Consider the following 27839-nt stretch of genomic DNA (forward strand, 5'->3'; position numbering starts at 1 on the left):
GCGGGAAAAACTTAAAACGCGTTTTGAGCTCCAGAGTCGCTTAAACAGGATTCAAACAAAACCCTAAATGTCGAACCAAACAAGTGACCCCACCAATGGATTCCTCGTTCGGAGGGCAATCCATTGGTGGGGTCACATGTTCGGTTCGAGTGTCATTTTGAGACTCAGGAGCTCAAAACGAGTCTAGAATTTTGGCCGCCTCCACCGGTCTTCCGCCTCCGACGCGGCTCTCCGCGCCACTGGGACGCCACCCGACGTTGTGACTGCTGCCAAGGCGTGCAATGTCCACACATCAGCCGACAAGATAAGCGACTCCAAGTGAGCCAGGTCAGTCGTTGTCATGAAGCGGGCGCTGCTGGTGGGGCTTCTCTGCGCGCTCGGCAGCGCCGCTCCCGACGACTCACCGTCGGTGGAAGGGCGCTGGAACAGCATCGTGAGTGATGTCCACCTGAAAATGCTGCCCCCTCCAAAAAAAGCCGTTTCTGGAACCAACATGATAAACTTGCATCGAGCTAATTACTCAAAAACCGAGATTCCTGAAATACGATAGGCATACGCAAATTCAATTATTAGAAATCAATATCACTCGTGTAAATCTTGTCAGAATGTCAGAAACGTGTCTGAAAACCTGATCAAAATTCGCGCACCTCTGAAAGCTGAAAACATATTCTGACATTCTGGAGAACTCATGCCATCAATACAAGGTAGGTTTAAGCCAGACCGCGTCTTGTCGTAACAGGCTTCGCGATGTCTCGCTGCCTGTTCCTCCAATCCGCGCCTGGCGTACCTACCTTGGCCTGCGGCGCTAGGCTGCCTTCGGCAGACAATGCTTGTCCATCATCAGTTATTTCTGAACTGTTGCATGCTGGGGGGCTCCGCCCCCCAGACCCCCCTTCATTCTAGGTAGAGGTGCTTCATCTTCAAATTACACGATCTTGACCCTCGTAACTTTTCAACTTGTCGAGGCTGGGGGGCTCCGCCCCCCCCCCCCCCCTTTCAACCGGACAGGAGAGGTCTACCTACAGAAAACCGATTTTTCGCCGTTTTTTAGGTGTTTTTCGGCTATAAAAACTGAACCAGTTGAGCTAGGATGGTGAAATTTCGCGTGTGCCGAGCCAAGAACATACCTAATAACCCTGCAAAATCTCAGCCAGATCGGCCGAGCCGTTCAGGAGGAGTAGTGTACACACACACACACACAGACACACACACACACAGACAGACAAAACTTTTCAACCGCACTGGAGTAACAGGCTTCGCTATCGCTCAGCCAATCAGCATGAGTTTTCAGAATTTCAGCTTTCAGAGGAGCGCGATTTTTGATCAGGATTTCAGACATGTTTCTGACCCTCTGACAAAATTTACACAAGTGATGTTTCGTTCAAAAAACGGCTTTTGACGGTGTTGCTTTCCAGCCTCTCAGTTGATTTATTGGCTGAGCGATAGCGAAGCCCGTTACTCCAGTGCGGTTGAAAAGTTTTGTCTGTCTGTCTGTGTGTCTGTCTGTCTGTGTGTGTACACTACTCCTCCTGAACGGCTCGGCCGATCTGGCTGAGATTTTGCAGGCTTATTAGGTATGTTCTTGGCTCGGCATACGCGAAATTTCACCATCCTAGCTCAACTGGTTCAGTTTATATAGCCGAAAACCACCTAAAAAACGGCGAAAAATCGAGTTTTCTGCAGGCAGATCACTTATGCCTGGAAGAAGGGGGGTCTGGGGGGCCCGGGGCCCCCCAGCCCCGACAAGGTACAAAGTTACAAGGGTCAAGATCGTGTTATCTGTAGATGAAGCAACTCTATCTGGAATGAAGGGGGGCCTGGGGGGTAGAGCCCCCCAGCATGCAAGAAGTAAGAAGTAACGGACGGTGGACAAGCCAATACCTGCCGAAGGCAGGCTAGCGCCGCAGGCCAAGGTAGGTACGCCAGGCGCGGATTGGAGGAACAGGCCGCGAGACATCGCGAAGCCTGTTACGACAAGACGCGGTCTGGCGTAAACCTACCTTGTTTATTTGCTACTTTGATTAGTTTACTAGTGCTTATCACAATACATACTGGTCAAGCTTAAGTGCAACTCTAAGATTGAGTCAAGCACAAAGTTATGCTTGCATACGTTACGCTTGAAATGAAGCAAGGACTGGCTTATTCAGTTAACGAGTTCCGATATCCCACCGACTTCCGACCGACGTAGGACCGACTTCGTGCCGACTTTCAGCTGGGGTCGCCCGCTGGATTTCCTGTTTTTGCCATCCTTGTTTTCGGTGCTTACTTCCTTTTACTTGGATTGATTGTTTTTAAGGTCGCCCTTCAGTGTGAAAACTCATAAATACCCATTACTTTGAATATATAAAGATTGCCCCCTCCACGAGAGGCAGCCGAAAGTCGGTACAAAGTCGGTCCTACGTCGGTCGTAAGTCGGTGGGATGTCGGACTCGTTAACTGAATAAGCCAGACTACGCTCCAATTCCAGAAACGTGACATCACGTGGAAACAAATGTGACAGAATGTGACGTTCTTTTGAGCATTGTGTCTCATTCTTTTGAATGTGAATAAGCTAATTTGGCTGAGCGATAGCGAAGCCCTTGCCGTGTTTGGGCGCTCCGAAAAGTGACTGGTCGTGCGTCTGTCTGTCTGTCTGTATGTAATCACTCACGTTTCTCAGCAACTACTGAACGAATAGTATCCAAATTTCACACCTGAAGTCTCCTTAACATCCTACAGGGGGAGTTTATCTCAGATTAACAATTATCATCGTTTGAAATATTCAAAACATCATTTTGAACTAGGTAATTAGCGTGTTTAGGTTGGTAGCAGCGTGTGGCTGACCAATTTCTCATACCGGCTGCCGCGCTTGCAAGCCGTCTGCAAGACGGGACGGCACTTATGCAAATAAACAAACTTAAGAGCAAAGGGGTTCTCAAATAGGTACTGAGATAGTTTTTTAACATTCTAGAATGATTGAAACCCTTCCGGGGTGTCAACAGAGGAAAATACGGAAAGTAAATGTGAGAATGGTTTACGTGTTTCGTTCCCCTCTTCCCCCTCCCCCGTCACAGGGGAACAGGTCAGTGCACTGAGTGTAGTTGTGGATTGTAAATAGAATGTTTTCTTTGCCTTTGTGTGCATCTACTGATTTTATTCTCTCTGATACTATCCTAATTTTTAAATTTCATAGTAAATAAAATCAGGTAAATGCATGAATAACTTTTGTTGAAATTAGAGGACATGTTAATTGTCTTGGTTTGTCTCGGGGAAATGACACTCTATTGCAATGCTGCAAGCTAACATAAATATTCTAGTACTTACATCTATTGATTAAAAGAATCCATAAATAGATGTATTTTTTGCAATAAATAATCCACATATTTAGTGCTAACATATTTTGAACTGATATTGGGTTCAATGAGACGATTCAGGTTTTGAGCGGTGGGTGACTTGGTAATTGCTTTTAATGGGACGATTCCTTTCACTTCACCAAAGCTTGTGTCCGACAACTGGAACCAAGTATTGGTAATGATTTAAAAGCTGGCTTTCTGAATGTAAGCCCAATGTTAATACTATACTGTATTCTTTTATTCTAAAGATAAAATATCACAAGGCATGAATAAGGTAAATTAAGTTGGCGTATTGAGCAACAAGTGGCCTCTGCATTTGACTTCATGAGACGATTCACTGAATTTGACAAAACTTGTTCTCCGTCGAATGCTTCAGATCAGCCTGCCCTAAACTGAGTCACTTAATAAAAACTATGATTATATATTCCAGTCTATATTGTTTAATTCACTGGTTTTAAATAAAAGAATGACAAAAGGCTTCTCAAATATAACTTATGAATTTGTGAATTCATTAGTTTGAAGAAAAAGATGTATCGAATAGTGAGTCAAGCAGACAAGTAGCTAATTAAGTGACTCAATGCTGGCAATGGAATGTTACTCGACTGAAGGAATCGCACTGGTGTGGCATTAGGGTATTGGTGACGACAAAGGGTGATCCATGAAGACCAACCCAGACCCATTTTTTACCGATTATTGATCAATTCGATATCAGTATTTTTCAATCGAATCTCATATTGATTCTTGGAGTTTTTGGAGTGCTGATTATGAAAACCACTTCCATTTCTACTCCAGACTTATATTTTCATCTCAAATTAGGTCATTTCGGACCAAAATTTTCAGGTCGAGTTTTATATTGTTTCCTGCAGTGTTTTATGAGCTGAACTCAAAAATAACTTCCAAATTTTTCCCAGACTCACGCTATACCCAATTTTGACCAAATTTGGACCAAAATTTTTGAATTGAGTTTGATGTTGATCCCAACAGTTTTTTGTGTGCTGATAACGAAAATCACCTCCATTTCGACTCCAGACTTATATTTTCATCCCAAATTAAGTCATTTTGGACCAAAATTTTCAAATCAAGTTTTTTATTGTTTCCTGCAGTTTTTGGTGCGCTGAGCTCAAAAATGACTCCCAAATTTTTCCCAGACTCACGCATTACCGACTTTTGACCAATTTTGGACCAAAATTTTGGAATCGAGTTTGACGTTGATCCCAACAGTTTTGACTAATATTATATACACGCAGCGTTTAAATAATAAAATTTGACTTTATGTACACGCAGCGTGCACATAACAGAAAAAAAATTATTTACACGCAGGATTTTTTTCCTCAGACGTCTACCTACGGTGCCCATGTAGGACAAAATGTTCCTGCGTGCAAATAATATTTTGGGTTCTATTTAAACGCTGCGTGTCTTTAAGGCACCAAAAAATTATTGACACGCAGGATTGTAAAAAGTCTTCCGACCGGCGACTGAGTCCGGCATGGCGGCTTGGTGGGTGAGTGGGTCCGTGCTTGCTCGGGAATTTTTTGGCCCGGGTTCGAGACTCGCCTTCTTCTCAAAAAATTCTGCGTGTCAATAATGAAAACCGGCGTTGTTTGAACGCTGCGTGTTTATAATAAATTCACATGTTATTTACACGCAGCGTGTCTGCAAGGCCCAGTTTTATTATTTACGCGCAGGAAAAGTTTTGCTGCGTGCAAATAATATTTTGGCTTTTATTTAAACGCTGCGTGTCTCTAAGACACCAAAAAATTATTGGCACGCAGGATTGTAAAAAGTCTTCCGACCGGCGAATGAGTCCGGCATGATGGCTTGGTAGGTGAGTGGGTCCGTGCTTGCACGGGAATTTTTCGGCCCGGGTTCAAGACTTCGCTTTTTCTTAAAAAATTTCTGCGTGTCAATAATGAAAACCGGTGTTGTTTGAACGCAGCGTGTTTATAATAAATTCACACGTTATTTACACGCTGCGTGTCTCCAAGACACCAAAAAATTATTGGCACGCAGGAAGCCCTTATGTCCTTCCCTTTTGCGCCGTCAGTAGTGGTACGCATCTGTTTCTTGAGGTGTGTTGACGCTCATGTCGCGCTGGGTGGCGTTGCGTAGCGAACGCGGCAAAAACCTCCTAGATTCATTCGCAAAACACAAGAGTCTAGGCTTTTGTCCCGTCCACAGATGCGTCCCACTACTGACGGCGCAAAAGGGAAGGACACAAGAGCTTCCTGCGTGCCAATAATTTTTTGGTGTCTTGGAGACACGCAGCGTGTAAATAACATGTGAATTTATTATAAACACGCTGCGTTCAAACAACACCGGTTTTCATTATTGACACGCAGAAATTTTTTTTAAGAAAAAGCAAAGTCTCGAACCCGGGCCAAAAAATTATCGTGCAAGCACGGACCCACTCACCTACCAAGCCACCATGCCGGACTCATTCGCCGGTCGGAAGACTTTTTACAATCCTGCGTGCCAATAATTTTTTGGTGTCTTAGAGACACGCAGCGTTTAAATAAAAGCCAAAATATTATTTGCACGCAGCAAAACTTTTCCTGCGTGTAAATAATAAAACTGGGCCTTGCAGACACGCTGCGTGTAAATAACATGTGAATTTATTATAAACAGGCAGCGTTCAAACAACACCGGTTTTCATTATTGACACGCAGAATTTTTTGAGAAGAAGGCGAGTCTCGAACCCGGGCCAAAAAATTCCCGTGCAAGCACGGACCCACTCACCCACCAAGCCGCCATGTCGGACTCAGTCGCCGGTCGGAAGACTTTTTACAATCCTGCGTGCCATTAATTTTTTGGTGCCTTGGAGACACGCAGCGTTTAAATAAAAGCCAAAATATTATTTGCACGCAGCAAAACTTTTCCTGCGTGTAAATAATAAAACTGGGCCTTGCAGACACGCTGCGTGAAAATAAGATGTATTTATATTATATACACGCTGCGTGTATATAAGACCCGTTTTTATTATTTAAACGCTGCGTGTCTATAATGACTCCGAACAGTTTTTTGTGTGCTGATAACAAAAACCACTCCCATTTATACCCCAGACCTACATTTCACTCAATAACACAAGCTGCAGTCCGAAGTGCACATTCGCATCGCTCAGCCACACTACGCGCCCACACAAAACGGCGCGTACCCCTAGTTTTAACTGTGACAAATTGCTCAAGCGAACTTGACATTCTGTCACATTTGTTTCAACATGATGTCACATATCTGGAATGAGAGTGTGGAAATTCCTTCATGCGTTTGAATGGGGAATCTCGGCCCATAAACCTGTTGCCACGCTTTACTTTTACCAGTGTTATCAAGCTCACAGCTTGTCAGGTTGTCCTAGTTTAAACACGATACGTAGTACAATACAAGGTAGGTGTACGCCAGACCGTGTCTGGTCGTAACAGGCTTCGCGATGCTGCGCCAGTTTCGACCATCCACGCCTGGTGTATTCACCTACCTTGGCCTGCGGCGCTAACCTGCCTCCGGCAGGCTGCTTCCCTAGGCAGGCCGTAGAGATGGGCGTGATCCCCTCAAAAAATAGTATTTGGTCATCAAAATCTACACCAATGGCATTTAACTTTCGATCGGTGGCCCGAACGGGTTCTATTTTCGTCATCAGCAGCCTCAAAAACACATGAAACGATATGAAACTTGACAAAAAGTTGAAAGTACCAAAAAGTTGTCTTTTTTCTGTCGATTTTGAAGTGTTTTTTGGCTGATATGACCGAATGGATTGAGATAGAAAGCTGCATTTTGGTGTGTGGCGAGCCAAGGACATACCTAATGACCCTGCAAAATCTCAGCCAGATCGGCCGAGCCGTTCAGGAGGAGTAGTGCACACACACACACACGCAGACAGACAGACAGACAAAACTTTTCAACCCCACTGGAGTAACGGGCTTCGCTATCGCTCAGCCAATGAAGTATTCTACTTCAGAGAATAAGATAAAAATTGAAGATAAAAATTTAGACATGTGGATTGATTTACAGCAATTTACAAATTAGTGATAGGGGGGTTCAACTGGATGCACAGATATCAAAGTAGACTATTTCTGCCAACAAATACACCTTGATAATTTTTCCTTTATTTCTTTCTTCATGGCTCTGGTATTCTCGAATAGGTTGAAGGAAGTGACAAACACAAAGTTTGGATTAAACATTGGCCGTTTTCAAGATTAGCATATTTTCTAAAAACTACAACTTATGTTTGAAATTATCGTTTTTTTGTCGCTTGGATGCTCTGGACATCAGTGATTTCTTGGTTCCTTGTCGATATCGTATGGCTCTTTGACATTCGAAACATCGTTTGTGGACTGTTTCTTAGCAAGTTCTCGGAATTAAGGCTTCATGCTATTTGGGGCTGCAAAGCTCACGGGAAAGATGGTTCCTGGTTTTCTCAGGAACTGCCTGGAAATCGCCCATGCCTTTACTTTTGGCTTCCTGGGAAAACCTGGTTCCGTTTTTACCGTGCTAGCGGTAAGTTTGCCTTCCACAAAATTGGCATGCCGTTTTGAATGCCATAAATTAGCAAGCTTGGCGCGGAAACACTCCCCAGCTTGGCAAACTTTGGCCAGGCTCATGAACATTTCAGGTCCAAGTTTCCAAAATCTGACCATTCTAAACGGCTTGCCAATTTTCTGGCAAGCAAAATTACCGCTGGCTTCGCTCTCTTCATTGTTTTTATTGGAGGTCGGATATGCTTTCGGTCTCTTGATGCTGAGCGAAGCGAAGCACCCTGTTGGGGAATTTAGACATCCCAATTGTCCGCCCCCCCCCCCAATACCTTTAGTTTCCTAGAGGTATGTGCATACATAGTCCGAGGTCAATAGCCCAGAGACAATAGTCCAAGGTCAATAGTCCGAGGTCAATAGTCCAAGATCGATAGTACAAGGTCAATAATCGGAAATCAATAATCAAAAGATCAATGTTCGAAGATCAATACTCCAAAGTCAATACTCCGATGTCAATACACTGAAATCAATAGTACAAGGCTCCATATTGCAAAGTCCATAATCCAGGCTCCATAGTCCAACGTTAGGTTGGGGCAGGTTAGATTTTTTTTTATTTCAAGTAATATTACTGTCCAAAGGGCTGATGCCCTGTTATGGACTATAAATAAACTTTACAATACGTAGCAGTGATAACAGTGTAGGAACGAGATGTCATAAACAAAACCAACAGAAATAAAAGATAACATAGAATAAACAAAATTATACCAGTAACAAGAACAAGTAAACAAGAATAAATAAGAGACAAGCAGGGTAGTACATTGAAATACAAAACATTTTTTATACTTGGTTGGAATAACAAGAGAAATATAATGCTTTCACCTTACTCTTGAAGCTGTTTGTGAATACATTTCTTATGTCTAAGGGAATATCATTGCAATACTTTAAGGCTTTATAAAAATATGTTTTTAGGCCGTATAGTGTAGATTTAACTTTAGGCAATTGATAATTACTAGCATTACGTGTGTGATGACTGTGTATGATGGAGTTAACAATAATATTTGAGTTTAGGAGTTTCTTTTGATGAACATGATTATAGACAAGGATGACCAACTGTGCTTTAACAATACAATCGAAGGGCATAATATTGGAGACAATATATAAATTCTTAGTATGAAAGTAATAACCGACATTCAAGACAGATTTAAGAGCACTGTTTTGAAGGACTCTGATTTTATTGAGGATTAGCTGATTAGCATTTCCCCAAATTGAAGCCATATATGCCATATCTGAGCGAAAGTACGAGTAATAGGTAATTCTTAGCAGTTCGAATGGTACAGTGTTCCTCAATCTGAAGAGTAATCGGATTGTTGCTCGTATTGAAGGCATAATCTTATTAATATGGCTCTCAAAGCTCAGATGTTTGTCCAAGTGAACACCGAGATACTTAACTTCATCAACTTTTTCAATGATGTTTGTTCCAATTTGAATGCTTAGATTCTTTTCAGTGACAGCTGCTTTAGTGAACAATACATAATTAGTTTTCTTCAAATTTAGACTAAGCTTATTTTTCAAGAACCAGGCATTAAGATTAAGTTAGTTTAGGTTAGGTTGGGTTAGATTCTATCCTCCTCGGTTACCCAAGGGAAAAAATTCCAATGCTAATCGCATTGCACGGTGTTCCCGTTTCCATAACTGGTTAAAAATCGAGGAAAACATGACAAGACAACCGCAGCCTTTGAGAGCATGCCAAACAATCCAACCTCAGCAACAATGGAGGGGCAGTTTCAATGGGCGCCTGTTCGTTCTTTCAGCCTCGCGATTTTCGAAAGGGCGCAGACGGGAAGCATATTGGTGCCAACCCACGAAAATTAATTTGATGTGTCGTTTCTGCTACGAACTTTTTAGTAGTGACAGACTTTAAAGATGTTCCAACGTTGAGACACCGTGCAATGTGTTAGCATTAGCATTTTCGAATTTCACGGCGTTTAGATTTTTTGGCTGAGCGATAGCGAAGCCCTTGCCGTGTTTGGGCGCGCTGAAAAGTGACTGGTCGTGCGTCTGTCTGTCTGTCTGTGAGTCTGTTTGTACTCACCAACGATTCTCAGCAACTACAGTGGCTATAGTTTCAAGATTTCGTATTTAACGTCGCCTTAGTACCCCCCAACACGAGTTTGTTTCAAATCGTTGTTTAGGATCGTTTGAAATATTGAAAACATATTTTTGAATCAGGTTATTAGCATGGTTAGGTTGGCAGCACTAAGCACTCACCAATTTCTCATACCTGCGGCAGCGGCTCTCAAATACGGGACAGAAGCAAATAAAACAAATTAACGAGCAGAAGGGTTTGGAAATGAGATCGGCCATAGTTTTTCAACATTCTAGAATGATTAAAACCCTTTTGGAGTATCAACACAGCGAAATATGGAGAATGGAAGTGAAAATGATTTACGTCTTTCGTTCCCCTCGCCCCCCTCCCCCGTTAGAGGGGAATCTTCTTCAGGTCAGTGCACTTTGACAGAGCATTGTAAAAAGAATGTTTTTATTTTCACCTTTTGTATTGTGGGCATCTACATATTTCATTTTCTATAGTGTCATCCTCTTTTTTAAATTTTCATACTAGAGGAAATCAGGGAAATGCATAAATAACTTGTGTTGAAATTAGCAGGCATACTTAGTTTGGACTCGAGAAATACATTCTATTTCAAAACTGCAAGCTGACAAGAGTGCAAAAGAACTAACATGTGTTGATTAATAGAATCAATGTATGGTTGTGTATATTTAATCCGAATATAGTTTGAATTGATATTGGGTTCAAAGAGACGACTCAGGTTTTGAGCGGTGAGTGAATAAGTGATTCGATTTAATGAGACGATTCTTTTAACTTCACCGAAGTTAATATAACTGGTACTACTCAGTATTGTTTACATGAGTAAGAGAAATTATGTCGGTTCATTAAGTTTTGGGTAGCCTTGGCATTGGACTCTATGTGACGAATCACTGGATTTGACAATAATTGGTCCCCGTTAACTGGTTCAGATCAGCCTACCCTAAACTGACTCTCTTAATATTAACTGTGATAACATGTTCCAATCAATATTGTTTTATTCACTGGTTCGCAATGAAAGAATGGCAAAATGTTTCTTAAATATTACTTATAAAATTGTGAATTCATTAGTTAGGAAAAAAAGATATCGAATAGTGACCCAAGCATACAAGTAGCCAATTAAGCGATTCAATGCTGGCAATTGAATGTTACTCGACTGAGGGATTCGCATTGGTGTGGCATCAGGGAATTGGTGACGACAGAGGGTGCTTCATGAAGACAAATAGGAACAATATACAGAAAGAAATTGAGTCTAAAGTATTGTATGTAGTATTCAGTGTACTAGTCACAAAAACTACATTTATTTCAATGCCAATCCTACATTTTCATCTAGAGCTACGCAATTTTGGGCCAAACTTTCCAAGTTGAGATTTGTGTGTTTCGCAGTAGTTTTCAGTGCGCTGACCTCAATATTAACATCTAAATTGTCCCCTGACCCAAACTTCTAACACCAGACCTATAATTTCATCCCATATTGGGTCATTTTGGACCAAAAATTTCAAGTCAAGGTTTATACTGTTTCCTGCAGTTTTTGATGTGCTGAACTTAAAAATGACCTTCAAAATTTTCTCAGACTCACACTTACCCGAATTTGGACCAATTTTGGAGCAAAATTTTTAAATCGAGTTTGACGTTGATCCCAGCAGTTTTTGGTGTGCTGATAACGAAAATCACTCCCATTTCGACTTCAGACTTATATTTTCATCCCAAATTAGGTCATTTTGGACCAAAATTTTCAAGTCGAGTTTTATATGGTTTCCTGCAGATTTTGGTGTGCTGAACTCAAAAATGACCTCCAAACTTTTCCCAGACTCACATTTAACCGAATTTTGACCAATTTTGGACCAAAATTTTTATATTGAGTTTGACTTTGATCCCAGCAGTTTTTGGTGTTCTGATAACGAAAATCACTTCCATTTGTGCTCCTGGTCTAAAGTTCACTCAATATGAGCCCATCATTGCACATTTCGTCTACTCAAGCAAAGTCCAAAGTGCAAAAACTATGCCAATTCGCATCGCTCAGCCACACTACGCGCCCAGACTAAACGGCGCGTACCCCTAGTTTTAAATGGGCGACTTTAAATTTTGACGGGTGGTACGATGGGACCATGCCGTTGCCATGGAGATTTTTTTTCATGTTTTGACCATTTGCTCAGAACATATATGATTTCTTGTTACTTTGATGAGCCAGGAGGTTTAGTTTTGAGGAGTGGCACATTTTTTATTTGAACCATTTTTTCATATCATTAACGGTTCTCGTTTTCGATTGTTGCAAATTTATGTTTTTTGCGTTTATGGAAAATTTCCACGATGAATTTTCGAAAAAAATTGGAATTTTCGTTTTTTTCATGGTTGAAATAGTTTAGAGTTGTTTATTTGAAAATCGGAGAGGGGGGGGGGGAAGAATCCACGGACCTCGGACAATAGGGGTTCTTGGGAACCCCTAAAAATCCCTAACGTCCCTAACCAAAGGGATATTTCGCGGCCCCTTGGGATAGGGACGGTCCCCATGGAAGGGCCAGCCCCTATGGATAGGGACAGTCCCCTTTGTCAAAGGGCCGCGAAATATCCCTTTGGTAAGGGACGTGCCGCGGAGTGTTCAAGTGTTCAAAACATCTGCCTCTTGAACATCAATGTACAATATAAGAAACGCTTCCAGAGTAAACTTTTGACGCTGATAACAATGGCAGTGTCGCCGACACTTTATCTAAAGCCGTTTACAAGATACCCTTAATAGGTGTGTAGCGGGTTTGCCTACCTAAATCACCCACATTTTGCCTAACTGGCAGGCTGATTTATAGGGCCTTGTGGTCTGGAGGGTGGATCCCCAAGTCCATAGGGCTGATCCCCAAGTCCAAAGGGCCGATCCCTAAGCTCAAAGGGCCGGTCCCCAAGTCCATAGGGCCGATCCCTAAGCTCAAAGGGCCGGTCCCCAAGTCCATAGGGCCGGTCCCTAACTTGATAGGGCCCGGCCCTATGGCAGATAGGGCTGAGCCCCTTCCAAGGGGCCAAACCCATTCTCGGATAGGGCTTGGCCCCTTCGGAAAGGGACCGTCCCTTTAAAATCATAGGGATTCTTTCCCTTGGGTAGGTTAGGTTCGGGTTGGTTAGGATAGGTTGGGTTAGACATCCTCCTCGGTTAGGTTCGGTTAGGTTGAGGTAGGTTAGGTAGGGGTAGGTTAGGTTGGGGTAGGTTAGATAGGGGTAGGTTAGGTTGGGGTAGGTTGGGTTGGGGTAGGTTAGGTTGGGGTAGGTTAGGTTAAGTTGGGTTAGGTTAGGTCGGGTTAGACTCTATCCTCCTCGGTTAGGTGGGGCTAGGTTAGGTTGAGTTAGGTAGGTTAGGTTGGCTCCATATGCTTCAGTCAATATTTCCCTCAGTTATACCCCAATAAATTTCACGAACAAAAAATAAACAATTCCACTAATAAACATTTCCACCTCATTTTTTAAAATGACCTGACAATTTATTACTGACCAACTGCTGATGAACATGCAATTTCATCTGCAGCTCCATACAGCTCAGCAGCGAGGCCGAAGGCCTTCCCCTGGCTAGTAGAAGACTTTACGACTTAATTTCTTTAAGAGGGTTTCGTATGTGAATACGCTTATTAATGTGCACACTGCAAAGCCAGTGGTAGGTTTGCTCGCCACAAGTTTGGCAAGCCGTTCTGAATGCCAAAATTTGGCAAGTTTTGGTCGGAAATCTTCATAAGCTTGCCAAATTTTGGCAAGCGTGGGGGGGACTTTCGGGCCAAGGTTGCCAATTTTTGGCATTCAAACCAGCTTGCCAATTTTATGGCAAGCAAAATTACCACCAGCTTTGCAGTGCACAAACGTCTTAACAAAAACTCAGATGAGAGTGCAATGAGAGTGCAATCTCTCAAATTTCTTACACTCTTTGTTCAATTTGTTCCGGCTCTTTCTCCGTTCTGTGTCTTATCGCCTTGCACGTGAATGACTCCCATTCAACGCGGCAGTTTACTAATATCGTGCAAATTAAGTCTGTAGGAGAACTTACCCGGTTCTTTATGTCGGTCCCGTTGCAGTCAAGGAGTGCCGTTGCCAGAAACAGCCCAGATAACACCAAAGGCATTGACCGAGATGGCAGTGAACAACTCCCTGTCAATTTTCTCGTTGGTGCTGGACTGTCTGCATGCCAGGCCGAAGGAGCATGGAACGAAGAGGGTGAGTACGAGAGGAACGAGGATAGCGCTGATATGTATTTCTAATGTGCTAAGTTTCAAGCAGCGATAAAAATTCAAATTATCGCATCTGTGTCAGCAATCAAAAAATCAGTGAGTAAAAGATGCAATAAGTTCCTCACGTTTTGTCCCACGTATTTTGGCGTGATAGTGATAATAGACGTAATATATTATTTATTGCACTTGCAGTGCCAAAAATTTTCGTAGCGCCAAATGCAATATAAAATTTGTTGCATTTGAAATGAGTTCAACAGCAGGAATAACAGTGAAGCAGCAAAAGCTGGTGGAGGCAGTGATGGCACAAATCTGCTGAACAATTTGCCCGGACCGTCTATACTACCCGTCAGCTGCGGAACTTCGGTACTTTTATTCTGCGCCCGTTTACATGAATTAACACGGACGTTCCTTACTTCTTCTCGTACTTCCGTACTTTACTGCTCAGTACAATTTCCGTACAGAAGTACTTTTTTTCACTGTGTAGCTCCTGTAGTTGTCCACTCGAGTCCGATGTTTTTTGAAATGACAAAGCATCTCTTCACTTGTGCACGCACTTTGGGGTAGCCTCGAGTGGGACACACGACACTCCGTGTGACGAGTCACCACTCAACGTCAGCAGGCTAAAGATAAGCTGTAAAGTATTACCTTTATGAAAGAACAAAAAAGCGTTGGGACCGTATTAAACTCTCGAAAAGTGACCAAGTCACCCACTGAACGATAAAGCTCCACTTATTTGTTGTGAGACCACTTGCTTTTATGGCAGCGTGAGTCACAAAAGAAGAAAACAGTCGCAGACTGGCAACTTGATCACGTTCTTCTGTGCTTGACACACGTTCTTCTGTGCATATAGACGCTTAATAGATTTATCAGAGGGGGCAACATCTTGCAAAATCCTTTGAACACTTAAATGGTCGAGATCTTTCGCGAAATCGTTAGAAATCTGTTGAAATCCCTACGAAATCAGGTGAAATCTCGCGGAATCTCGTCTAAATCTGGTGAAATCTCAGCAAAATTTCGCGAGATCTTCCATATCTTTGACGCTTAATCATGCGAAGTCTCGTGAAGTCCCTTCCTTTGAAGAATCCTGTGTACGAAATAAAATGGAGTGGTTGTCCCCTTAGATTTATCAAGACGAGGTTGATAATATTTTTCCTTAAACAAACAATTAGCTGCAGTGTAGAGCTAAAACAGTGTTGATGATTCTCTAGGAAAAGCCGAGAGTGTCTTGGACAGCGTTGTACACGTGAAGGACAATCAAATGTTCCCCAACAACTCAGACGTTTCAGCAGACCACTACCACAGATACGTAGAAGACCTGGCACTTGCTGGGCAAATGAAAGTGAGTACCCATGCCAAAAGGAAGCGCACAGTATGGGCAGATTGGATTTGTGTGGGCTGCCAACCTTCACTCAAGACTTCGCTCTTTTTTTTTTCACGCCTTGGGAATGATAGAGGCCAGGGCCTATCTTGCCTTTTTTCAATCTCTGATGATGTTTGCTTTTGTGCATGTCCAGTTCAATTCAAAACTGATATCGCTGAATGTCTGGGCGGTCATCTGACATAACAACGTATGTCCATAGGGAAACCTATGGTAGATACGCTGTTATGTCCGATAGCTACAGGTCTGTGGACAATTTCTGTTACCAACTTGAAACTATTTTGTGCATCATCTTAGCCGCGTTCTGAGGAGGGCGAAGGGGGTCATGACCCCTGGATACGCTCCTCTCTGCAGTGATGAATTTGTTTGATTGCATTTATTTTGTCACCAGATTTGGGAATGCACAAATTTGTATCCAGATGGTAACCAAGTTGTTCAGAGACATTGTGAGTGTAAGGGAGAGTGGGGTAATTCCGGACGCTTTTTTTCTTTTTGGTCTTTGAGCTTGAATATGCTTCTTGGGTTAAATGTTATGACAGGAGAGTAAAGTATGGACCTTTACCTTCAAAATGGTATACATGAAAGCCAAATCTCAGCAACGGTTAGGGAGATATAGGCGCCTAACAAAAGCCCTGCACGTGTCCGGAATTGCCCCAGGCTGGGGTAATTCCGGACGACCTATGGGGCAATGCCGGACGACCTTAAAATTTGACACTACTCGAGCTTACTTTCGCTTGTTTTGATGTCAGGCATGCTTTTAGAAGGCGTTTAAGGACATTTGCTGCGAACTGAAGTGTTTGATTATTACTCAAAGCATATTATAAGGAATAATTTCTATCAAAACCCCTAAATTGACAACACTGTCTCAAGTAAAGCTCTTAAACATAGCTGCAATGCTATTTTTCGTTCTTTCTTTATCCTTCTTAACGGTGGGGATGCATGTCCACAATTTTGAACCCACTACCTTAACATTATGCGGGAAATTGAAGAAAATAACCCTAATTGTCCGGATTTACCCCACAGGTAGTGAAAACCTTTGATGTTCAACTGTAAGAAAACGGCGAGCCATACGAGCACTCCCGAAACGCCAAAGTAAAGTCCAATGACCATATAATATGATAAAATTTTAGTCATGGGACTGAACTTGACGGTAAGGTACGATAAGTACATGGAAATACGAGGGAAAGATGCAGCTTTGGCCTATTTTTGATGGTACTCAAATTTCGTGAAGCGACCACAGGCAAACGGTTTGACCTCCTACTTTGGCGATTTGGAATTCTCCTTTTAGACTGATTATCTTCCTCTGTTAGGCGGGCTTTTGAGTTATCTTCACTCAAACCCAGTGAAAATCGAAGTGTCCGGAATTACCCCGTGTCCGGAATTACCCCACTCTCCCTTAGTCCGGTAGTCTTTGAGGTTTCAGTTTAGGCGTCTCCCCACAAGCTAAATATGTTCGCCTTTGCAGCTCAATTCCTTCCGCTTCTCCATCTCATGGTCGCGAGTTCTGCCGTCTGGAGATGCAAGCAAACCGAACGAGGAGGGCGTGAATTTCTATCGGAGGTATATTGACGCTGTCCTGCGCAATGGTATGGAGCCCATGGTAGGATAAATGACTATTTGGTGCTGACCTTTTATTTGTCTCTTGATGTGTGAGATTAAATCCCTTCTAATCTCACGGCCAGGTTACCATGTACCACTTCGATCACCCTTTCAGCCTAGAAAAGGAACTGAATGGTTGGGGCAGCCCGGCAATGGTGGACAAGTTCGTGGAGTACGCTGGCTTTCTATTCAAGACGTTTGGTCAAAAGGTGAAGTCGAGTTGAGGGTGATGGATGGGTATGTGGTACGAATGAAAGGTTGTAAATGGAGAGTGTCTCATGAGATAATTTCAATTGCCCTTTTTTGGAGAGTGCTGGGGTGAGTCTGCAAGATGACACAAGGCTTGCAAGCGATTGAATTTTGCGCCACTAGACGTGCTGGTGTATCGCGGTTGACCGGGTTTCAAAAACGGCCGTAGGTCGGCCAATTTTCATCCGATTCTATGAAAAGAGATAATTTGTTGAAGAACTGAAAGTCAACTTTTCTCAAGCTCACTATTTTGCAGAATCTGCTAATTTCAAAGTTGAGGGTATCATCTGACCCACTTGTGGTCCTCTGCACTGAGAACCCAAACGCTATGAGTATAGCGCCAATTGGTGCAATGCATTGCACATAAAGTGCAATGCCACCCCATTCCCATGCATTAGCATAGGGCCTTTTCGGGACGCATTGCACGTAGAGTGCAATAAGGCTACAGTCAAACGCCTCTATTTCGCCGCCGACCGGGAAGCGCGTTTCCTAAATAGCAAACAGTCAGGGGGCTGGTCCCGGCGGCCGGGTCTGGGACCCGCCGGCTGGCCGGCTGACCGTCGCAGGTAGGGATTACGGCGCCGTAATCCCCCGGCCAGGCTCATTTTTGAAAATGCAATTTGCGTTCAAATTTTTGGCAAACTGTATAGCGGAGCGTGTTCCTGGCATCAAAATAGGCAGAATCAACGAAAATTTCATGTCAAAATTTGAATTTTTGACCAAGTTACGGTACATCCTTGTTTGAACAAGAAAATGTTCAAGTTTGAACGCTTTTGACCGACCCAACCCACACTTTTGTTTAACTCCGGGAGATCCTTATGCTTTGAACAATAGACTTTCAAAATTTCAACTCGATCTGACATTTACAAGTGCCTCAAATCGCTATTTGGACGCGGTGCCGGGTTCCTGACGGGCGTGGCTGGCTGCAGTAACTTGGTCAAAAATTCGAATTTTGGCATGAAATTTACATCGACCCTGCCTATTTTGACGCCAGGAACACGCTCCACTAAACAGTTTGCCGAAAATTTGAACGCAAATTGCATTTTCAAAAATGAGCCTGGCCGGGGGATTAGTACGGCGCCGTGCGAGGGTCAGCCGGCCGGCCGGGAGTCCCGGACCCGGCCGCCCGGGCTCGCCTCGAGCCAGAGTGGTGGGGATAACTTTTTCCCAAATAGCCAACAGTGAGAGCGGCTAAATAGAGGCGTCTGACTGTATCGCATTGCACCACACGTGCTATACTTATAGCGTTTGGAATTTTAGTGTGATCTTAATAATAGTGGCACATTTAGACTCGGCGAGCCAAACTATCCGTTTACAAGCTCAGTCCAAAACTCAATCGATTTGCACAAATCTTCTTCATATTGTGTCATCTACAGATCCATCCCTGGCACTCTTCTTAAAAGGCATTTTGAAACTATCCTGGGACACCCAACGTCTTGTGGAATTTTATTATGCCTAATTGTGCATTTTTAATGCATAATTTATGCAAGCACCACACACTAAATTCTTATGGACTTTTTAAATGCATAAGGACGCATTTTTTATGCATGGTTATGCATGCGCAGAAACGTCCATAAGGTATGTATGAAATTATGCATCACTGTGTACATTTTATGCATCTTCCTGCATAAAATGTACACAGTGATGCATAATATTATACGTAACATATGGACGTATCTGTGCATGCATAACTATGCATAAAAAAGTCCATAAGAATTTAGTGTGCAATATGTACGTAAGCTGTAAGCTGCGTATTATGAAATGTATCGTTGTGTGCATTAGTGCATCTTTCACCTATGTACACAGTGATGCTCAATATCATGTTCAGCTAACGTACGCATTGTTGCATGCATTCGCATGAAAAGTCCATAATAGTTTCTTGTGTTCTTGAGCATGAATTATGAATGTGACACCACATCCCTGGAATCGCTGGAATCAGTGATAACTCTTCATTCATCGGCTGCCAGCTCAGAAAGAAAAAACGATGTGAGCTGCGTACAACTATAACTGAATAATTTGTGATGGCTCTGCAGGTCAAGTACTGGGTCACTATGAACGAGCCAAACAACTATTGCGTGTATTTCCCCACCGTGTTGGCAACTCTGGGTCTCGCACCAGCGGATGAGGATGTCACCTACCGATGCATGCACCACATGAACCTGGCGCACGCAAGAGCATACCGCCTCTACAAGGAGACGTACTACGACTCTCAGAAAGGTATGCGTTGCGGACAATGATTGATATTTTTATTGAAATGTATGAACCATCAGGAGATAAAATAAATAAAATATTTATAAAATGAATAAAATTAAACAAAAACGTACAAAGCCAAAGACAATTTTTTTCGGCAAGAGGTAAAAAGTCAAGACGAGTCTGAGAGTGTAGTTGGGTCACTGGGCTAGATAGTGTCTACCCCGTCAGGTTCAGGTGTGCCGAAACATCGCGTCATTTTCATTTTTTGCTCGCAGGCCGGGTGGGTTCGTCGGTCCTGGTGTGGCCTGCAGTGCCTGCGTCGACGCGGTCCGAGGACGTCTTGGCGTCAGATGCATTCATGCAGCTCTTCTCAGGCACGGTGGTGCACCCCCTGGTCTACGGAGACTACTCAGAGGCGACGCGGTTCCTTGTGGACATGCGGAACGCAGAGCGCGGCCTCACCGAGTCCAGACTGCCGTTCTTCAATGAGACGGAGAAGCAGCTTCTACAAGGTGAGCGAACAGGTCACTCACACATTGTTTGTTCAACGAATGTGACGTCACATTCGTTACAGTGGGAATTTTGTCACGTTCGTTGGAATTTGATGTCCCATTCGTTTGAATGTTGATCCACGTTCAAACGAATGTGACATCGTATTGAAACGAATGTGACAAAATTCACATTCTTACGAATGTGACGTCATATTCAAGAAAACGTGTGCATTTTGTGACGTTCCTTTGAATACGATGTCACATTCGCTTGAACGTAATTAGAATGTTATTCTTTTGAACGTACATCTACATTCAAACGAAATAGAACAGCAAAACCCGCGTTCAAGAACAGCGTGCACTGTTTTCATTTTGCGAAAAGGGCAGTTTTTGCTTCTGTTCATTGCTCTTGCACCACAATCCTTTTCCAAGGAAACAAAAATGCCTACCTGTCTACACTTGCAATTGCATGTACATAGCATGGAGTTGCGGGGCCAAGCCAAATCTGACCCCCTTTTAGTGTGCACTTTCTAAGTTTGCACTTGGGAGAGTGCGTACTTGGCCGTGTAAGCTAATTGGAGGGTTTGTGGTGTACACGGACCGGCCTGTGCCCGGTATAATATTGAGCCTTAGACATGCCTATTTTTCAGGCGGTGCGACCGACTTCATCGCTTTGAACGTGTATAACAGCTACACTGTAGCGTACGACCACGGCACGACGGGCGGGGACCGAATGCCCAGGCTGCTGCGCGCCATTGAGGACGACCTCCCGTTTGTGAGGATGGCCGCTGGTGACGAATACGACGAGGTGAAAAAAGTTCAGGAAAAATCACTGCACACTGCTAATCCAAGTGTGGACCAGGTCCACGCTAGGTAGCGTGGACCAAGCTGTGGTCCACGCTTCAGAGCGTTGTACTCCTCATAGGCCAATCACACTTCCAAGTGTGGACCATCCGTGGTCCACGCTTCCCAGCGTGGACCATTCGTGGTCCAGGCTACCTAGCGTGGACTTGGTCCACACTTGGATTAGCAGTGCAAGCCCAGCTTTCTGTATTTCAAACAAGTCAAGGCATTTTTCACGTACTGAAGCATTTAAATTGCTTAACTTTTATTAAACCGTACTGGGTCAAAATATTCACTGGGATTCCAAACGCTCTGAATATAGCACGTCTTATAGTCCAATGCACTGAGACCACTAGAAAATGAATAGTCGGACACATGGCCAAATTATGGCGTGACAAAAAGTCACTCCAAAAAATGGCGTGACAGGAAATTCACGCCTAACAACGGCGTGACGTGTGCGTCACGCCGTTATCTGGCGTGAATTGACCATGTGGATTGGTGCGTTCAATGCGTTGAATGAGAAAAGTCATGCCAAAAACCGGCATGACAGGAGATTCACGCCAAAAAAAAATGGCGTGAATTTCTGAGTCACGCCGAATTTAGGCATGACTCTTCTGTCTTGTCGTTTTATGGCATGACACTTAATTCACGCCCCTGCAGCAGCACGAAGTCACGCCGCTAGATTTTCAGAGTATATCGCACCAATACGCGCAATACCAAAGCTATATTGCACCTTACGTGCAATGCGTCCCGTAAAAGCTCCATGCTAATGCGGGAAAGGGAAGGCATTGCACTTCATGTGCAATGCAAAAGCGTCGCACCAATTGACGCTATATCTATATATAGCGTATGGATTCTTGGTGATAAACCTGTTTGTAGGGTACTTCTGAACTTACCATGTTAAAATTAATCTCCGAAATTGAGGAGGGCACCTTTGGATGAAACTTCGCAGAAGGAACCTTCGGAAATTTACGGAAATGATACTGGTTAAACGATAGATCTTTAGTGAATCCACGATCATCCATCGTAAATTTCGCAAAACTTTTCGAGAATTGACCTAAGATACGTCCGCAGATTTCTTTTTTTCTTCTTTTCGTGTAGATTCCCGTTTGCGCTCACTGAATGCCTGCCCCTGACCGGAATTGCGTCTTTTTAGCAGATGATACCTTTACTTAAAAACCTACCTAAAACTACAACTAAAAGACACATAAAGGTGTCAGCTAGCTTTTACTCGAGAGTCCAAAAACCAAGTTGTATCCTAACAATATAATAGGGGCTGGTTGCCGGGGCGGGCTGGTGAGTCTGTGGTCGAGCCGCAGCCTGCGCGGAATTCGACAATGGCACCCCCTCCTCGCGCGCGACGGCCTGGGCGCAACATTCACAATCCCTCCCCGCTACAGCGCACAAAGGACTCAGCTTTTAAATACTATCTTTGGAATGAACCCATACTACACCGTACAAGAAAACCAAACGAGTATCATCTGCTTTCATTAACGTTCGTTGAATGAGATTTTTTTACACAGACAGGAGCTGACGAGTTCGTAATGCACGATGCGCTGATGTGGACATGGAACGCGTACCATCTGCCGATCGCAGTCACTGAGAACGGCTTTGCCGACGTCAAGTCCTTGTGGGTCAAGGATACTGTGCGAGCAGCTTTCCACAGCGTAAGTTTACCACCCCACTTTTAACGAAGGATTTTTCTGAAAATGTCAACATTAAAAGTCGGGCTGAGATGGGTTACGAGACTAATTAGGTCAAGGCCTTACAATAAAGCTGCAGAACTGACTGGCCTCGACATTCAAAATGCAACACGCCCGCCACTCGGGGAATAGTGGCAAACAATCGGGTCGCTGTATGTGTGGTACCGTAAATTTTGATTATATTTTGAGTTGAAAACTGTTTTACGACTGCGAAAGCCCATCCCATTGTCTCCTACGAATAGGAAATTTTGCGTAAAATCTAAAAATGACGTCGTTTACTCAGCCGAGCAGCGAGCATAGCTTCACGCACGCACAAGGCTGCTTTACCCCCTGTTACACGGTTTTGTAAACAATACTTTGGATATGCTGAAAACTGCGGTTGGGCGCTTCTGCCTCTTTTACTGTTCGAGAATCATCACACTGTTATTCAACGAATGTGACGTCACATTCGTTAGAATCAAGGGGAAATTACTTTGAATTTTGGTGTACATGGCCGTGAATTTCATGAATTTTTTTGAAATATTTGAATTTTTGTTGAATTTTTTGAATTTTGACAAATTTCAATGAATTTTTGCGAATTTTCAAGATTTTTTTTGAATTTTGATGAATTTTTTGAACTTGGCTGCAGTTTTTGAATTTCATGAATTTCAATGAATTTCAATGAATTTCTATGAATTTCTCTGTTTTTTAATGAATTTTGGTGAATTTCAATGAATTTTTGAGCCTTTGATCACCGAGGGCATCTCGGAAGCATCCAAGAAGTGGGCTGCAACGTCCTCGGGAGTCTGTGCCTTCATCGCGCAGTAGTGGGTTGGTCCAACGAATGTGTCAGATCCCTCTGTTTCATCCGACCCGTTCGGACGCGTGAATGCAGGCGCTGCCATACTCGGCGCCCCACCGCCCACGTCTGTCCGTCTTTCCTGCGTGAGACTTGGAGAGGGTGTCAAATGCGATCAAGAATAACATTCGTTTGTTCATCCTTTGGTGTGAATGTATTGGCGTGTTTCCGTCGCGTTGCTAACACGCACTCACGTGCGCTCTCTGAGCGGCCGGGGGCCGTCCGAAACACATTCCACAAGGATCGAGAAGGTTTTCTGTGAAGAACGGCGAGGACAGAGGACCATCCCCCAAAGAAATGACACTGTTAACAGATGTCCCCGCAATTAGGCAAGGTCGAGGAGCCCGGCCGGGGAGGGGGGAGGGGGCGGAGGCGGCGGCCCGCCTGCACCACGGGACGCCATTCATTGACACCGAGCCTCCTTCGGCCGCCGCGCCTTCAAAATTGACCCACAAGTTCCAACTCAAACAAAATTTTGGACCGTGTAGAGGCGTGAAAGACGCTTGCGTAGTTTTAAAAATTGTAAAATTTAGGACTAGAACACCTGTGCTTTGGTAAGAGTCAGAGTAGTAGCGCCAACACACCGGTAGCCATGCTCAGTTTTCATCTGCTATGTGGCACTCGCGGGCTGCAGCGTTAGCAATCAAGAGAGACCTCCTCCCCTCCCCCCCTTTCTCCTCACAACCACACGGTCTCCGCGAGGGCTCCCCTCACGTTTTCGTACGCAGGTTTAAATCATGCATCCCATCGTAAATTAACGAAAATTCATTGAAATTCATTGAATTTTAGTGAGTTTTAATGAATTTCAGTGAACTTTGACACATTTTGATGAATTTTGTACACTTTTTCAATTTTTGCACTGCAATGAATTTTATGAATTTCAGTGAATTTTGAAGAATTTCGACGAATTTCAATGAATTTTGGTGAATTTTTTAATTTTATGAATTTTACTGAATTTTTTGAATTTTGTTGAATTTTTTTGAATTTTGCATTAGGTGTACACATTTTTTCGGAGTAGTTTCCCCTTGGTTAGAATGTGAATTTTGTCACGTTCGTTTGAATGTGATGTCACATTCGTTTGAATGTTGATCCATGCTTAAACGGGAACAGGCTTGAATGTCCCCATGAAAATTGTCCTCAAGGCAATTCGTCCCCACATTTTTCGTCCCCTGTTAATTTGTCCCCAATTTGAGTGTCCCCAAATAAATATGTCCTCTCCTTTGTAGTGTTTTATTCGACATCAATTACAAACCAACTGTGTGGCCACAAGCTTGCAGGTAGTCAAGTCTACGCCCTTCAGCCTTAAACCTCTCGTAGTCTTCGGCCAGGTTCTTCAGCCTCCCGTTGATCCTTCTGTATTTCCGGCGCTCGGCTGCTTTACGTTCTTTTCCCCAGTCCGAGCTCGGCGATCATGACTGCTGTATCGGCCTGCTCCTTGAACTCTTGGATCAGACTGTACACCGCAGGATGACTTTTCCCCACTATAGCCTAAAACAAAAACAAATCTAGTTAGGTTTATATGTTCACCATATCCTCTGCTTTTACCCCCTGCAGTCATACCAACCTAGAATCTGAGGTGCCACGCTTCCAGCGTATTGTTGGTTTGAGGTTCGTTCCGCAGGGCCGCCTCATGTTGGTTCCAATGGTGAGGAGGATAGCGAGGTGGCACTGCCCTCCGACCACCCTGAGCCCGCTTTCCCGACACATACGTCTCTTGGAAGTACTGAGCAAATGGCTTCATGGCGTTAGGGGTGTTCGCCTTCGCTTCTTGGAAACTGGCCACGACGTCCTCCGTCGGCACAAACGCACAGCCGACTATTTGCCCGAAGGAGTCCCTCACCTCGGTGTTTTCCTCGTCTCGGTAAGCAACCTGCAGGCCCAGCTCCTGGATTTTCCTGAGCGATGATTGGCGCAGGTGGAACAGCCACAATCTTTCTTCTGCGTTTGGAAAAGCCAGCCTGCAGGCATTGATAAGTCCCTTTTCAAAATCCAGGATGACTAAACGGGGACTAGGACGACGCATCCGCGCTCTTCACATTTACCGGGGGCTGAGTCGAAAGTTCCGTCCATCTGCAGTATTTCTGACCTTGAGAGCTTTTTCAGATCAACCTTTGATGTAAAAAGTAATATTCGCTTCTGCCGTCGGTTCTCTTGCCCATCATCGCTGTCCTCCTCCTCCTCGTCGTCGTAGGAGTCGTACAGCAAGAACGGCTTCCCTCTCAACGTAGTTGCAAATTCTGGAGGAATTTCGCCGAGATCTTCAAGGCTCTTGGGGTTGTCAGGGAACTTTCCTTGCCTCCTTCTGTTGAACGTCCTCTTCATCGTATGTCTTTCAGGAAGATGCGGCAGAGCTTCCTTCGGTACCTTATATGTAATTAAAAAGATCGATGTAAGTACAGAAAAATTAAAATACCGTAGAACGGGGTAATATGAGACATGAAGGAAAATCGAGACAAAGCGCACTTTTTTCGGTTTTTGTCGTGTTGCTCTCTAGCGGTTGTTCAGAAGACTACCGTGAATTTTTTGTCGTGATCTAGGAGGCCGTGGCAGCTCACGGGAAACGCACGGAGGCTATCAGAGAGCTTACTTTGAGGGGACGTCACTCTCATTCCAGGAACGTGACACCACGTTGAAACGAACGTGACAACATCGCGTTCGTTTGAGCATTGTGTCACGTTCGTTTAAATGTGAACTACCTGATTTTTGGCCAATTCACACCCAAACGAATGTGACACAATGCTCAAACGAATGTGACATTTTGTCACGTTCGTTTCAACGTGATGTCACGTTCCTGGAATGAGAGTGGTCGTTGGTCGTTATGGCTCGGCGTTTACATACAGGACGTCGCCTGCACATCCAGTATGTCCTGGACCCGTCATGGTTTTCTGTGTGCCTATTCTATAGATAGCCGTTTACACTTAGAATTTTAACTTCTTTCTCCGAATCTAAAAGTTGGCCTTCCATTTTGGCCCGTGTCCCGCACCCACCGGGTTGCTGCGGTAGTGGTTTCCATTGTCGGCCTGGGTGCACCGAGTATCGCCACAAATTTGTCGGCACGGGGTAGCGCCGAAGAAATGAGGACAAATACACTCGGGACTAAATGATTTTGCTGGGGACGATTTAGGTGGGGAAGAATTGTCTGCGGGACGAAAAAAATGGGGACGTCATGCCATGGACCCGCTTAAACGAATGTGACACCTGCATCAGAAGGCCGCATGATGGCCGTGTCACGTTCAAACGAATGTGATGTCACATTCGTTGCATAACAGTGAATGCTTCTCGTGTTGTTTATTGTCTTGAAACTTATTCCAGACGAATCTTCGGTCACTCATGGCGACCATGAAGCAGTACGACGTACAAGTGTTTGCGTACTATGCGTGGGCTCTTCTGGACATTTTCGAATTCACTGCAGGATTCAGGTGAGGATTGCAACTCAAAGCTGAACTATTTCAGTGCGTTTGGACCCGAACACATTGTACTACGGTCCTGACATAATTATTTCACTTCTACGTGTGTGAATGTTCCAAAGTATTGCGAAGAACTTCCCGATTTTTTTCCAAACTATTGTTCTAAAAACAATAAAGAATTATTATGGTAACCCAACCTGTGAAGAAAGGCCTAAAACTGCGCTTCAGTTTCACCAGGGTAAGTGCACTACGTTGACTCGTATGTATGTTTTCGGTGCAGTCGAAACTTTGGACTCGTCCACGTCGATTACGACTCGGGCTCCCTCAACCGGACGTTGAAGTATTCCTCGACATTCTTCCGCGAGATGATGGAAAGCGGTCGCGTGCCCTACGTGCAGCCTCCTGGGAAATCTCACTCCAGCACCGTGAGCCCATCTGGGATTCTGCTCTTCGCCCTAGCAACATGCGCATTTGCCACGTTCAATAAACGATAACGATCAAGGACAGGTCTTCATTTTGTTTTTCTTTCAAAAGCCAATTCCTCTAAAGCCATAATAAGAAACACATATTGCCCACGACCTTTGCAAAACAAAGCCGGAAGGAATGTGGTAAAATTGAAAAATTTTAAACTTAAAGTAGCTTGAATGAAGTGTTGTACTACTGGTGGGCTCCCTTACAACACCCGGCACAACTTAAAGACCTTAAAGACCATAAAGGCCCTAAAAATTATTTTCAACAATAAAAATTGGAAGCACTTGGGCTTGAATGAATTGGCCATCGAAACCAGGTTTAAAATTTCATTTGGAGTATCTGCTAACATTTAGTGGGAAACAAGTTACGCATTTTCAGAACAAAGCATCGAACGGGTTCAAAAAAGTCCAAAAATCATAATATTCATAGTTTAGGCACATTTTGTGAACTGGCGCCTTGTTCTGTACTGGCTTTAAAATTTCATTTTGAGTAACTGCTAACATTTGGTGCAGTAAAAAGAGTTGCGCGTTTTTTTTTAAAAAAGCCATTAACATGCGTCAAAACAGTACATTGGG

At 43.8% G+C, this 27839-nt stretch overlaps 1 protein-coding gene across 2 annotated transcripts; it reads left to right on the forward strand.

Moving 5' to 3' along the window:
- The first annotated feature begins 278 nt into the window (after window positions 1-278).
- On the forward strand, window positions 279-27297 carry LOC117646122 (lactase-phlorizin hydrolase-like). Of its 2 annotated transcripts, XM_034386839.1 has the most exons (11): window positions 279-433; window positions 13943-14081; window positions 15304-15434; window positions 16939-17073; window positions 17156-17281; window positions 19355-19538; window positions 19790-20026; window positions 20653-20810; window positions 22369-22512; window positions 26699-26805; window positions 27074-27297. In XM_034386839.1, the coding sequence occupies exons 1-11, from the start codon at window positions 341-343 to the stop codon at window positions 27285-27287; spliced, it is 1668 nt and encodes a 555-aa protein (XP_034242730.1). In that variant the 5' UTR covers window positions 279-340; the 3' UTR covers window positions 27288-27297. The 2 variants fall into 2 exon arrangements, with proteins under 2 accessions (XP_034242730.1, XP_034242731.1); XM_034386840.1 differs by lacking the exons at window positions 279-433; window positions 13943-14081; window positions 15304-15434 and adding exons at window positions 15686-15717; window positions 15865-15919.
- Window positions 27298-27839: the final 542 nt, after the last annotated feature.

The sequence above is a fragment of the Thrips palmi genome, unplaced genomic scaffold (genome assembly GCF_012932325.1).
Source record: "Thrips palmi isolate BJ-2018 unplaced genomic scaffold, TpBJ-2018v1 HiC_scaffold_19, whole genome shotgun sequence".
Classification (NCBI taxonomy): Eukaryota; Metazoa; Arthropoda; class Insecta; order Thysanoptera; family Thripidae; genus Thrips; species Thrips palmi.